Source organism: Scomber japonicus, chromosome 2 (genome assembly GCF_027409825.1).
Source record: "Scomber japonicus isolate fScoJap1 chromosome 2, fScoJap1.pri, whole genome shotgun sequence".
Lineage (NCBI taxonomy): Eukaryota > Metazoa > Chordata > Actinopteri > Scombriformes > Scombridae > Scomber > Scomber japonicus.
The window spans coordinates 33,027,096-33,042,329 of record NC_070579.1 but is presented as its reverse complement, the minus strand read 5'-3'; the positions used below and the strand labels follow the sequence as shown (position 1 = coordinate 33,042,329).

The 15,234-nt window shown below is 43.0% G+C and overlaps 1 protein-coding gene across 1 annotated transcript; it reads right to left on the bottom strand.

Annotated features, from left to right (window-relative positions):
* Nucleotides 1–6,761: 6,761 nt before the first annotated feature.
* pcdh18a (protocadherin 18a) lies at nt 6,762–14,298 on the bottom strand. The gene is made up of 4 exons (XM_053332413.1): nt 11,812–14,298; nt 11,078–11,166; nt 10,195–10,367; nt 6,762–8,162 (listed from the first exon to the last, which is right to left on the bottom strand). Exons 1-4 carry the CDS (start codon nt 14,296–14,298, stop codon nt 7,327–7,329), a joined length of 3,585 nt encoding a protein of 1,194 aa, XP_053188388.1. The 3' UTR covers nt 6,762–7,326.
* Between the last annotated feature and the right edge of the window lie 936 nt (nt 14,299–15,234).

Here is a 15,234-nt window from a genome sequence, read left to right as displayed (position 1 = left end):
AGGGTTGCTGTGATCTCTGGATAAATGGCCTCTAGTATTACTCTGAATGTATGAATACACACACACACACACACACACACACAAACACACACACAACACATGCTCTTATACACACTCACACATACACACACACACACACACATACAGAAGAACACAGCAGACTGACATACTGCCACAAAGATTGAGAAATAATTCAAAAATACAAAGCCTAAGCAGAGATGCATGCTCCTTCCTGCCTTCACACAAGTACAGACACAAACAGTATCACATACACGCACGCACACTCATGCGCACTCACACACACATACACCAAAGGGAGATGAATTACTTAGTGGATGGAATCTGACGTAACCCATAGTGGAAGTAGGTCACATGGGGGAAGGCAGGTCATCAGGGAAATAACACTGCAGTTGCACTACCTTTCTCTCTGTCTGTATCCCTCTCTAAGTATCAGTGTCTTTTTCCTTCATCCTCTGTGTTGCCTTATTTCTCTCTCACATCCATTGCAATTCTGTTTCAATTATTGTCAGCAGGACTACAAAACAGCAATAACCATGCTGAAGCTGTATTTAAAACGAAAGATTTCAAGAGAAACAACAGCAGTTTAAAGATGCAATTGCCTTTCAAAAATTGATCATTTCATGCCAGCTGGTGAGCTGAACCCATGCACGGTGTGAATTCTCTCATTGGTTTTATGTCTCAGGGTGTAAGTACATATTTAGCTAATTCAAATACACCATCTGAGTCAAAGACTGACACCAGAACCTCTGGGCTCTGTTCCAGAAGTGAGAAAACCTTATTTAAAACCACATTGACATTTCCAATAACACAAATTTCCCATAAACCCTGCCCCAGACCATAACCCTTCTCATTATTCATTAAGTGTGTTATAAATAAAATAAAATAAAAAGTATATATACATCACTATGAATGAAAAACCCCTAAAAATGTCATTAATTGCTCTTTAATTGAAAACATGCTGAGGATTAATGAGGTGCAGAGTGGTAGCCAGAGATCCCTTAATTTGTCAGTTAATTTGAAATGGTAAAACCAAAACCCTTTGCCTTGATTGTTTTGGTCCATTTTTAGGTGTTTCTGAAAAGCAGCCCTGCATTTTCCACTTGATTAGAACATTAATACATGGTATGCAGGTATACATTATGGATGGTTTCCATGGTTTTTAAGGGGTAAAAACCTCAAACCAATATATGCTTATTTGCATCAATAAATTGGAGTCTCATCTGATCACTGAGTTTTAGAGGTGTCGTAGCTGTAATTTTGAACTTTGGACAAAGAAATGCTAGCTGTTTCCCACCACAGTCTTTACGCTATGCTAGGCTAATCACCTGCTGGCTCAAGCTAGCATACTTAACGCACAGACATGAGAGTACAATCAATATTATTTTCTGATTCTAAGCCAGTATCTGTTATAATCAGCCATTACACACACTATTTCCAACAGGCCAAAGACTTTCACTGGTTTATGTCACCAACTTCACAGACTGAGGCTAATCGAGTGACGCGGCTGCTTTAGACATGGCTGTTTTCTAGACACTAGAAATCACAGCTAATCAATTTGAAAAATGACCACAAAGGAAGGAAACAACAAACAAAAGATGACGCACATGTGCTGGTAAATCTTCATTAGACTTTTATTAAGTGTTAACAATTTGGTCGTTATTTAGCTCTTTCTTTTTTCAATTCACAAAGGGTGCTGGTGCTAATATGATAAGACAGCGACAAACCTTAGAATATCACGTTCAAGATTTTATGTTTTGGTTTCTTCATAACAAACATGGCTTTTTGCTCTTTCCTTCCCTCCCAGTCTTGCTTTCCATGCCATTTCTGTTCAGTTTAAAGACAGGTACACTCTGAGCCTGCGTCAGTTTCCATCCTCATTATTCTGTCTTTTTAATACATTTTTGCATAATTTCCATGAGGGCCTGTATAAAGTCATAACACACAATAAAACAGTCTCCTCCAATTCCAATTGACACACATGCACACACGCACTAGTGTGACTGTCTGTATTCATCCAGTAATTAAGCCATCTGGATATCAAACTAGCTAGCTTAGCCTCGGGGTAGAATTATAGCAGTGGTGTGGTGCATGTGCTGTTTGTGTGTATTTGTGTGTCTATATGATGTGGCATAAGGCCAAGCTACTGGCTGAGGCAGTGAGATTCTGTCTTTAGTCTCTATCACTCTGCACTAATCCAATTGTCCAAAGAGAGAGAGAGAAATAGAGAGATGGAGACAGAGAGACAGAGAGAGAGAGAGAGAGAGGCAGGGTAAGAGGGGCGGGGGAGTGAGAGAGTGAGGGAGAGAGAGAGTGTTGGTGAGGGAGAGCATTTTGCAATTGGCTGTTCTCCAATTCTAAATGGCAAGCTGGATGGGGATATCTATTAGAGGGTGAGAGTACAGCAAACACACCCAACCACCCCCAAACACACACACACACACACACACCGACACACACACACACACACACACACACACACACACACACATTCACACATATGCAAAGACCCATGCTAACACAGCCACAAGCTTCGCACTGCAATCACATAAACAAGCACTCATTCAGATACACACACATTATAGTCACAACGATGAGTGCAAGTGCATGCTCAACAACAACAAAAGAACATACGAGAAGTCCTGACTTCATACAATCAAAGGGGCACAAAAAACCTGTAGGTGCATAAACTGAGATGCAATTAGACTGACAAAATGACTCAGTCTTTCAACACTCTGTCTCTCTACAGCTCTTCAGCAGGGTTCGTTGATGGTGTGGCAGTATCTTGAGGTCTGAGTGTTGTTGTGAGAGCAGAGCTCCCATTGTTGGAAGATAGGTCCCACAGTGCCATCTGCTGGACAAATCCTTCCTAAAAAGCTTTTTAACAGTCAAAGACCCCCATAAAGGTACATCACATAAGTCATTGTATATTAGGTTGTGCATGATACAATTATTTTCTGTGTGTACTGTAAAAATGGTCTCATGTGTTATGTTGTATGATTAAAATATATTCTGATCACACCTATAAGTCCATTTATTGGCACAGTTTATCCATAATTACCATTTTTATTGCATAGGAACCATTTAATTGAGCCAATAATTAAGTTTCACACATACAACCCTTGAAAATAAGCTGAATAAACTTTTTTTTTTTTTTACAGCAGACATTTTTGACATTTACACTGCTGTAACTGATAACATTGTTAATTGCACTGCATTAATGCAGAGACTGGGCCATCATTCAATATAATGTTATTTGTTCCACCTGTGCTTTTCCTGCCATGACAAGTCAAAATGACTTATGAGGGAGGAGCTGATGAGTCTGATTAATTTGGAAATGATAGGAAACATGTGCTCTGGTGCTAGCAAGCCATACCATTAAGAACATAGAGGTCATGTCCTAGGTGTTTTTTTCTGGACATTTGGAGTTGTAGGTAGAAGTTCATGTTCAAAGCTACACAGTTACATTAGTTTATTTAAATTGGACCACTTTTGGGAATATCTGGAGTTTTGTTAATTTTTCAGACCAAATATAGACCATCACACTGGCAAATAAAATGGATAAACTTAGTTGTTCCTACCCTGGGGGTTGGTCCAAAGAGGTCCCAAGAAAAATTTGAGGGTGTCACAAGATGATTTAAGGAATAAGTTAAAAAGTTGGTATCGAGGTCAAGCGTGCCTTGACTTGTGTTTGCCTGGAGTTGAGTTTCTCAGGCTGCACTTCGCTTCAAGCTAAGTATAAATCCTCCTTTGGAGGGATTGTCAAAATGAAGGAGTGGGCAGTTCCGAACAACACCATTGTTAAGTCAGTGGGCATGATAGATAAATAGATATACAATAATCAGCTGGGTTTCCTGTACAAAACTCCTTTCCATGAAATTCTTTATTCAGCAAGGTATACAACATATAAGGTGTTCCATCATGGCAATTTTATCACAGTGACTCGTTGTGATATACACCTCTGAATTCTGTTTGTGTTACAGGTTTGCCAATATCCTGTTTCCCTGACACTATGTGTGAGCTCCAAGGGTCACTGTGGTGTGTCTGACTTTAGATGAGAGCTGACTTCATGTCAACAGACCCAATAACCCCGCATTACACAAGCCTTCACCTTCTTAATTTCCTGCCATAATAACAATCGACAAACACATTTCAGAGGCAAAGGCAGTGGAGAAGAAGATTTTTAGGGTTTGCCTGAAACAAGCAAAAATAAATGAGAAACACTATATGAGGTGTGACTTTATACTTGTGTCACAGTGATGATATGAAGAAAATAATTAGCAAAATAATGATTAAGGAGGAATCAGACGGTGACAAGAGGAGATGAGCTGGAGAAGAGCATTTCAAATTCTAATGTCTGTGGGGACATGGGGCTGTGATATGAACTGAGGATGCTGCTGGGATGTGTTTTTGTGAAGGAGAATATTTATGAGTGTGTGTGTGTGTGTGTGTGTGTGTGTGTGTGTGTGTGTGTGTGTGTGTGTGTGTGTGTGTGTGCATGTGTGTCTCAAACAGACAGATGGACAGACAGAAATAGCCAGACGATGAGAGCGAGATATTGAGGTATATCAGGGGGAGAGAGAAGATGGAAGAGAGCAGGTTTCAGAATGAAAATGAGTGAAAAGCGAGTGAGACTGACAAACAATTTAATGGTGGATTTGCTAAGACAATAATAAGCCGGGGTTCATATTTCAACAGCATATCAATGCCACTGTTGTATTTGTGTAAAATTAATTATCGGAGTGGTAATAAATGAGCACCACCGGATCTTTCACCCAGTGTTTTTTTCTATTACACACACCATTACCCTATGCCAAAGACGTTTCTTGTTGCTAAAGATCATCCATCATGTATTGCCAATCTAATTTTGGAATGCGCATACACACACATTTGGTGAAATGCATCCCACTATTGCTGTTTTATGAAAAACATGAAGGATTTAACATTTCTTATATCATGCACAGACTTATGTTGCCAAATTTTAACTTAGGGCCTAGTTAAAGTTTATACATTTTTATGCAAGTGTACAGTATTTGGGGAAATGAACTTATTCACTTTCTTGTAGAGAGTTAGATACCACTAATGTGGTAAATATGAAGTTACAGCAGGCAGCCAGCTAGCTCAGCTTAGTATAAAGACTGTAAACAAAGGGGAAACAGCTAGCCTAGCAATGTTAATTACGGAGATTTTGTTTCACCTTCGTACAGAGCCAGTCCAGATTTTGTTGCTTGTTGTTGTTGTGTTTTGCTCTCTTGTGGCTTTAAATCATTATGCTAAGCTAAGCTATCTAGCTGCTGGCTGTAGCTTCATATTTTCCAAAATATCAAATTATTCTTTTAAAGCAGTGAAATCCCACATTATGTCATGACCAGTAGCTCATATGAGCAATGTATAGCTCACTAGTGTTCTGCTACAGAAACATATCATATTCTTACATGCTTCAGTGTCCTTCAGTTACACAGGGCCTATGCGCGTTGTTTATTGAAGCTTGGCCTCTTTAATAATGAAGACAAATGAGCTCATTATTAAGTGTTTGCATGCACGTGTGAGTTAATGTTTGTTTGCATGTGTACAAGCATGTGTGTGTGTGTCTACGTGCATGTCTGGAAGTGTGTGTGGTCTTGTTTTGAAAGTGTGTTAGTGTGAATTTGTGTGCTTGTGTGTGTCTGTGTGCACGTATATGCAAATTCTAACCTTTACCTTGTTAAAGTTCTGTCCCATGAGGTTAATTGCTTCATTTGGCTTAAATTGTTGAATTTACCTTCTTTTAAACATTACTCAGTATTTTATTTTCTTCTGTGTGTGTGTGTGTGTGTGTGTGTGTGTGTGTGTGTATGTGCGTGCGTGCATGCGTGCGTGCGCGTGTGTGTGTGTGTTCCTGTTCATATCACCCCAAGATGAGCTCTCATGATCACCAACAGAGTGAGTGAGGGGAAGAAAGAGGCTAATTTCCCATTTTGTATTTGATTGTATTGTCAGTCTATATATTTGTGTGGTACAATATAATGCTCTTAATTTCTCATCATGTGTAGCTAATATCGGATGCTGTTAATTTGCTATGCATATTTGCCATAAGTGTGATTATTTTATTGAGGAAAGAGACAATCAGACAAAGAATCCCTAATCTGATACTAAATTAACACCTAAATGCATTTTAATATAAAGAGATAATTTGGGAATAATTTCATAATTAATAGTTATTAGCCTGACTCATAAGGCTTTGGGGAAGGTTTGCCTGGAAACCAGACAGCAGATATTGACTTTGCATTTTAAGGGTGCTGCAGTACCAAATCTGGCCATTAGGAGGTGCTAAGAGACAAAGGGGCAAAATTAAGCACTGGAACTGAAGAAAACACTGTGCACTGGATGAAATAAGAATCTAAATAATAATCATAATTAACAAAATCACATTTAAAAAAGTGTCAAGCACCAATGATACTTTACATAGCACTGTTATGAATCCCTCCACTTTATTTATCATCCACTGGTCACAAGGATACCGTACAAAACCAACTTCCAACATGGAACTGCATTGGAATGTGATTATTTTTAATTATTCACACACACACATTCAATAACAAAATTAAATACAATTGCTTTATAAAATAAACAGGGCAGAGGAGAAGAGACACATTAAGTGATATTAAGACATGCAGTGACAATATAAAAAATAGACATTTGTTTTCTTTTTCTGTACAAACATACATGGACACATATAAATATATAGAAGTAAAAAAGAGTGTATTTTTAAAATACAAAGGTCAAATTGTACAGTTACATTCCATGATAACAAAACAGGAGACATAGCACAATATTCAAGTGAGTTTGCCTTTTTTTCACAGACACTGTACAATATTGTACACTGTAAAAGCAAAAAAAAAAAATTAGATCACACAACTGTTGGTTTCTCCCTGTGGAGTCTGCTCACTCTGCTGTAAACATTACAACTGAAGAAAGGGTACAGTTTTGTTGGCAGATTCCCGTTTGAAATCACTCATTCAAGCAACTTTCGGAGAGACTAATAATAAATGAGCAATCTGCTCTTGGAGCGCCTGCTTTGATGCCTTTAAGTCACCTCGATCACAACTTCAGTGCCGCGCTTTACTCTTTTCTGTGAGTCTTGGCACAGAGCGGAAAGAGGATATTTGGTAAAAACAAACAAGACAAGCATTACAGTGAACAAGAAACAGTCATCATAAAGTTTATATATGTTGGCACAAAGAACAAGCATTTGCCAGAATGTGGTGAAATGTCCCTCCTCCCCATCACAGAGTGAAACCATGCTATGCCTTCTCTCTCTTTTTTTCTCTAGTTCTGCCTGACATCCTGCAGCAGTTTGTTAATCTCATGGACCAGCTCGCTGGCATCCATGCCGGCCTCATGGCGGCTCTCGCTGCGCTTGCCACCCGGGTGACCCTGATGGAAGACACCATCAAAGTCATCCTCCTCATAGTTCTCTGGGATTTCCTCCATGGCTGGCAGCCATTTGAGATGTGGTGGCTGTCCGTTGGAGGTGGAGGTGGAAGTGGAGGTGGAGGACGAGGAAAACGAAGCAGGGGAAACATGGGTGGTCCCCACAGATCCACTCCCTGGGTTTAGATAGTGGGTATTGGCCGCCCATGCAGCTACACCTGGGGGGTAAGCGGGACCTTTCCCACCTGGCAACAAGCCTCTCCGGTTATCCTGAGGAGCAGCGTTGTTACTATGGTTACCAGCAGTGTTTCCACTACGTCCGTTTCCTCTCTCAGTGGTCGATGAGGACGAGGGGGGGCTTGTTTCAGTGCACTCAGTGTAAGTGTCCATATTAGGGGGGAGGAGACGCTGGAACACGCTGTTCATCTCTGTGAGGAGGGAACCAGCCCCTCCTCCAGCTGCACATGCATCACTTCCTCCCCCGGCAACAACTCCCCCCGCTCCTGCCTCTTCGTTCCCAGACTCCTTGCCAAAAGTGGAGAAACTCTTGCGGCGTTCAGAGTCAACAGAGGACTGGTCATCATCGAGTTGGGGTGGCTGAGAGGACTCCTCCCCGGGGATGTACATGTTGTTGCGGTAGTCAGAAGAGGAAGCAGGAGAGGAGAGGGGGGGCATCCAGCACTGGTCAGAGTGTCCCAGGACGCGACATTCATCCGTGCACAGTCTCATAGCTACAACAAAAAGAGCACAGAGAGAGAGAGAGAGAGACAGTGAGGAGCAGGAACAGCTGCAGAAAACTTTTTGCTTGTGACACATGGAACAAAATAACACATAGACCAGTACGGGGAATGTCTGCAAAACAAAACAAACAACTCAGATAAAGCAGATATTCAGAACTTCATGACAGAAACAGGCTTTGTACAAGAAATGTTTGTTGCTGGGGTACATAAAAAGTGTCAATACACTTGAATAATACAATTCTTAGACCCTGAGAGAGTGGTAAAGGAAGGTGAGATAGCATTATCTTTGAGGAGGTACTCAGTTCAGCAGCAGGTCAGGGTGCTGTTTTTTGCATGACAAAGGGCTAGGGGTGCTGTTGAGTCTCACAAACCATGTCTTATGCTGTTAGCATATGAATGTACAATACCTATTTAATATTTCATACAGCTGTGCTTCAAGTCTTTCATTAATATCAAAATCACAGCTCAGTTTAGTAGTGGTGAGTTTTTGGCCTGCTCTTTTTTTTCCTCCACTGACCTCTTCATATCTCTGCTTGGAGGAGCAGATAGGTGGTATTTACAGCTTACAGCACGGATACCCAGTTAGTGCCAGGTAGGAAAATAATCCCTAGAACTAGGCAAATAAATAAATAATTGCCAGATCCCACCCAAATGGCATTGCAGGCAAATGTTAATGTAATATTTGGCTGCTCTGCCAAGCATGTCCACATCTCCTGACTGTGCGGCTGAGGCAGGGATTTGCTTGTTTAGTTCTTTTATCATATCTAGCATGAATAGCCACATTGGCACATCTAAATAGAAAAATCTAAACAAATTAAATCTATTGAAGAGAAACAGGGATAATCCTCCCTCTCGGCCCATTATCTCCTTCCCCTCCCCTTTTTTCATATTAGCATAAAAGATAGGGGAGTAAAAGCAGGGAGGGAGGGAGAGGGGAGGATAGAGGGAGGTAGCAATACCTCCAAGTGTTTCTCAAAGGGAGAAAGAGAGAGATACAGAAAGACTGTCCATGTCCGCCACCCTTTCCTTTATCCATCTTAATAAAGATAGAGAATAAATTAACAAGTATAGAAGAGAGGGAGAGAGGGAGAGATGCTGTGGAGCTCTCGGGCATGTAGGAGAGAGCGAGAGAGGGACAGAGTCACTGTGTGTGAGAGAGAGAGAGAGAGAATAACATCATTCTAAAAGCAATTACTATGAATTCTCCTCAGTTCAGACATGAAAGCGCAGCACTGTCACTCACCGGGGGGGTGGGGGGGTGGGGGTTTGAGGAAAAAAAACAGCACCCTGAGACGCATACCGATGAGTGACAGGCGACTCATCTCTGCTCCAGGGAGGATTTTACAGACACGACTCTATCTTAGGGGCAGATAACGCACACACACACACATAACCACACACACACACAGCAACACAAACAGCCAGACACACTGTAACCTCTCTCAGTGTGATAACGAGCGTGGAAATGAGGGCTGTGTTGAAGAATGGGGCTGAGTACAATAGGGATTGTGTTGGCAACAGGGTGAATGGAGTGGCTGTATAGACAGGTGTAGAGACAAATAATGGGTTTAGGCCTGACGCTGTCCATGGTGCTGAACATTTGTCAAGCTAGAGGTATATTAGAGGGTCTGGGTGTGGTCTCAGGGAAGACAGCTCTGGTCATTCATTTGTAGTTTTTTTAAAGCTTTTTTTTTGTACCAGAATATGTGTCTGATTATTTCTAACAAACCAGGAATGAAAGTCATGTAAATTGATTCAAAGTTGATCAAACTCCAGCTTCACAACTTTTCGCTAGATTAACTGAGGTGCGAATCTGTTCTAAATTCAGATGATAGTTGAGAGTGAGGTGCTGCTGTACAAGGTGTTAGAGGTATGTAACTCAGCTAAATGGATGCAATTTAGCAAGTAATGGTGAAAAAAGGTGCAAAGCAAAAGGAAAAAAAAAAAAAAGGTAAGTGTTGTATGTGTGCTGAGGGACACTGCCAGACTGCCAGAATCTGTGGGTTACATCACTGCGGCTCACCTGGGTGGAGTCGATGGTGCATCTCGAGGTGTATCAGGTCAGAAAAACCCTCCCCCAGCAGCAGTCTGTCCACGGGGGATTCCCTCCCCATGTCACAATCACTGTCCCCCGCCTCGCTGTCCCCACGGCCACTGTCCTTCAGGCTGAACTTGTCCATGTCTTGTAATGCATACCTGGGTAGCACCATTAAAATATACACATAAATATTACAAACACACATATGTATCAATCTGCTGGAGATGCTGTGAAAAACAATGATGCAAGATTACATTTTTTCATACAAAGTCGAATGCATTCTGACTCGCAGGCTGATATAATCAATGTCATTGATTCATGAAATCTGTCCTCAGAGAGGAATAATGAAGAATTAATCCATCATACAAAACTTAAGGCTGCTGGAATCAGTCAAATCTCCAGACAAGGCTCACCTCATAAATCCTGCATGCAGGTAGATCCCATCAATAAATCTATCACAACAGCCACTAGGGGCATGAATAAATCTATCACTTTGAAATCATAAGGGATTTTTATGATGGGTGGGGCAAAGTAGTGACAGATGCACACTTCACAACCTGAGCCCAAATTTTGAAGGAGAAAGGTATAAGGAAATTGCTGTGACATCCAGACAAATGAGTTGCATACTTTTGAACTGAATGACATTGATATGATCACAATTGGAATATGAAAAAAATAATACATTTAAACGCCATTAAAACCATGATCTATATGTAACCGAGCAACTGACAGGAACACTTCACAACAGGTTGTTGAAATATGTAATACACAATGAAAAACAAAAGGTTTCAAAAGTAAATAAAAGTAAATCTTTCAGGGGGAGTGAAGGGGTGGGTTTGGGGGGGGCTGAGGGATAGGGGTAAATTACCTGTAGCTTCGGGAGTATTTGTTGCCACGGAAACTGGGTCTGGGCTGGTACTGGCCCTGATGAAGCATGGACAGAAGCTGTGAGACTTGCTACATCCAAAAATAACAAAACAAACAAAATAAAAAAAAAAACAAAAGAAACAGAAAAGGGGGGGGGGATGAATAACAGATGGGAAATTGAGGAGGAAAAAAAAGAGGAGAGACAACACAGAAGACAAAATAATGGATGAGTAAACACAAAATGGATGATGAAGAGGCTGCTGAAAATGGATGAGACAAAATGGATGGCGTTAAAACAAAAATCAGGGGAAGGGGGTGTTGGGGCAGGGTGGTTGGGAGGGTGAGACTAGATGAATATGGAGACATATGACTGAGGGGTGAGTCGTGGTTATGATGGAGGTAATGGTGACAGGGTGCAAACAAGGTAAAGACAAAGACACATCTATAATCATCAACAGTTTTAACGAGAGTTACTTTGAACTACAGGGCAGTGTTGATTAAGTCACTGTCACATGTTGAGATGAGTTAATTTGCCCAAACTGCAACAGCTGTGTGAGGATGAGAGGGCTGGTGTGTGTGTGTGTGTGAGAGAGAGACAGGGAGAGAGAGAGACTGAGATAGAGTGAGAAAATTTGCAAAGGTGCTGAGGGACCAAAGTCCAAAAATAATCTGCCTCGATGTGTGTGTGACTGCATTTGTGTGTGTCTGTGTTTGGGTATATGTGTGTGCACTCACCTCCACTGGTGGAGTTGCGTGCGCCAATTCCAGGGCAAAGCTCTCTGGAATATGATTGGATGAGATGGTCACCAGGCTATTCAGGGATTGGCGACTGTGGTGATTCTGTCGGCTTCCCATCTGAGCTCGATCCATCGGGGGCGTGGCTGAAGGTGAGCGGTGGTGAGCTCTGATTGGCAGGGTGCCGTTCACCGTGGGAACCAAGGTGATATCACCTTTGTGGATTTGACGCGAAGGCTTCTTGGGATGGTGCTGGTGGGTCGATTCGGCTACCCTACAGTTGTAGGAATGCCTGGTGTCCTTCTCCCGATTACAGCGGGCAGCAAACACCACCATGATGACCAGGAGCACAGCACAGATGGCCCCAAGGGAGATGATGATGATCAGGGATGCATCAAGAGAAGACTCCCCCTGGTCCATCACCTGCACGTGGTTCTCCATGTTCTCATAAAGAGTGATTTTCAGAACGGCCTTAGCGCTTAGGCTCTCACTTCCCTGATCCCTGACCACGATCGTCAGCTCGGCGTGTTCGTGTGGGAAGTTCTCCAGGCTGGCGTTGGCGTGGATTTCGCATGTTCTTGGGTCGATTAAGAAGAAGCCCTCGTCGTTGCCACTGACGATGGAGCAAATGAGCTCAGCATTGACCCCTGTGTCACGATCCGTTGCCCTGACCACAGTTACTAAGTGTCCGGCCTCTGTGAACTTTGACGCCGGAACATCAGCAGTGAAGTTCCACAGCTGGGGGACCACGATGGCTGGTGGGTTGTCATTCTCATCCAGGATGTTCAGAATCACTGTGGCGTTGCTTGTCAGTGGTGGTTTTCCTGCATCTTTGGCCTGCACAACAAAGGAGATACGACTAACATCTTCCCGGTCAAATGTACGCAGTGCGTAGATGGCGCCGTTAGAGGGGTCAATGGTGACGTAGGTGGAAATGGAACTCCCATGAACAGAGTTCTCCAAGATGGAGTAGCTCACTTGTCCATTGGCATCCAGATCAGGGTCAGTGGCCATGATGGAGGTTAGATACGCTCCAGGGGCATTGTTCTCTGATTTAAAGATTTCATAGCGCCCTTTCTCAAAACGTGGTGGGTTGTCATTTTCATCAGTTACATGCACAGTGAAATGTTTGACAGTGGAGAGACTGGGAGTCCCCCGATCCTCTGCCACCACCGTCAGACTGAACTCTGACCTCTTCTCTCGGTCCAGAGACACATTAGTCAGAATCATGTAGTTGTTCTCATAGGTTTTCTGCAGTTTGAAAAACCCCTGGCCATGAAGTTTACACTCCACCTCTCCATTCAAACCAGAGTCCAAGTCCTCCACCCTCACCAAAGCTACAAAGGTATCTAGAGGAGAAGCCTCTGATATATAGGCTGCATCTCCGTTCCCCTGAGAGGACATGAGATTGATGCTAATGTCTGGTTTATTGTCATTCACATCTACCACTTTGACCAGGATCTTGCAGTGAGCTGGCATAGAGTTAGGACCCATGTCCTGCGCCTGCACGTCAATATCATAAGAGTTAACAGTCTCATAGTCCACCCGCCTCATGAGGGTCAAGTGACCGCTGTCGGGGTTAATTTTGAATGTCTCCATTATTTTGGGAGACACGTGACTGCTGAATGAGTAGACTATTTTGGCGTTTGTGCCCTCGTCCGCGTCAGTGGCATTTAAGTCAATGAGCAGAGTTCCAACAGGTGAATTTTCTGGAAGATTTATGACATATGATGACTTGTCAAATATTGGGCTGTTGTCATTTGAGTCGCTAACGCTGATTTTGAGGAGGGTCGTACCAGTTCTCGGGGGAACGCCCCTATCAGAGGCAGTGTATTGAAGTTCATAACCGGAGCGCACCTCCCGATCCAGCTCCCTGAGCACCACCAGCTCAGCATATTTAGCCCCGTCAGTCCTGGACTGAATGTCAATCTTGAAAAAGTTGTTAGGCTCTAAGGCATAGGTGTACAGTGAGTTCTCCCCGACGTCGGGGTCTGTGGCGCTGTCCAGGGGAATGCGCGCTCCCACGGCCGCGCTCTCTGAGATCTCAATGGGGATGACGGCGCGGGCGAACTGGGGTGCGTTGTCGTTGATGTCCAATACTTCCACTTCGACGTGAAACAGCTGCAGGTGCTCAGTGGGGAGTGTCAGCACGTCAAATTGAATAGAGCAGTTGAGATTTTTTTCACAGAGTTTCTCGCGATCAATTTTGGTCTTGATGCTGATTTCTCCGTCCTGCTCGCGCACCGTGAGGAAAGCCGAAGACCCTCTTTGCATATCTCTGAAGCGGAGAGACACTGAGCTTGGAAGTTTAGCCAAAACATCCGCCACATCATCTTTCAAACGGGCAATAACCGTGCCAGCTTTCTGCTCCTCATAAATTTGATACTTCAGTGTCTTACCGGTGACGTGTTGTGTTGCCAGCACCAAAACAGCCACAACTTTCCACATTCTTGTCAGAAAGAGTCCCTTCATTTTTGCTGGTTGCATTTTTTGTGAAAGCCAAAAACAGATCCAAAAATCAGCTCCTAAATGCAGTTAAGGTCAATCCCAGTTTTAACTTAGACTTCTAATCGCTGTGCTCTCTCAGTCAGCAGCTGCATTGCTTTCTCCGCAGATCGAGGAGAAAAATACATTCGGTTTTTAAACGCAGGCTTCCTTAAGTGGCCCTAATTTCCATAAAAGCATCCAAATTTGTTGTCTGAATGTCCTCCTCTGGCATACAGATCTGTTGCGCGCATCCAGTGTGAAAGAACCAGCAGAGTGGTACTGAAATCTGTGCGCTTTTCTCCCTCTCCTCCCTGCGTCTGGTGTTGTGCGCCGTGCGCTCTCTTTCACTCCCTCTCTCCGTTTGAGGTGCCTCTGCACACAGACTTGCCCAAAATAACCCGCCTCAAACCAACTAGTTGTACATCAGCAGCGGCCCCCTTTTTCACATCCCGGGAAAGACAAACGCTTAAATCAAAAGCTGGCTGGTGGCCACTCAAACTCCAGAAGAGAGGAGAAGGAGGCGCATGAGGGGAGGAAAAGGAAAAAGCAGGGGGGGTTGAAACAGAAAGAAAGAAAGAAATCTCCGCCCTGTGAGATTCACTTTCCACACTTTTCAGAGTAACAACCTTACCCCTACAATGGACAGAGTAGAAAATAAACTCAAGAAGAAAACATTCATTGAAAGAGCTCACCCTGCCGTTTTTCATTGCTATAAAACCACAGGAAGGTTTAAGAGTCTCTCGCTTCGGGTCTGTTCTCCCCAGACAGCATGGAGACACAAAGAGTCTAAATTCTCATTAAGACAAGACAAAAAATATAGTCACCTCAATCATCCGCTCTGTCACCACCTTTTAAATCCTGATAGGCACACTTTTGATATATAACATATCCCTCCAACACAGCCGTAACCAGCTGTCAGACTCAACTCCTATATTA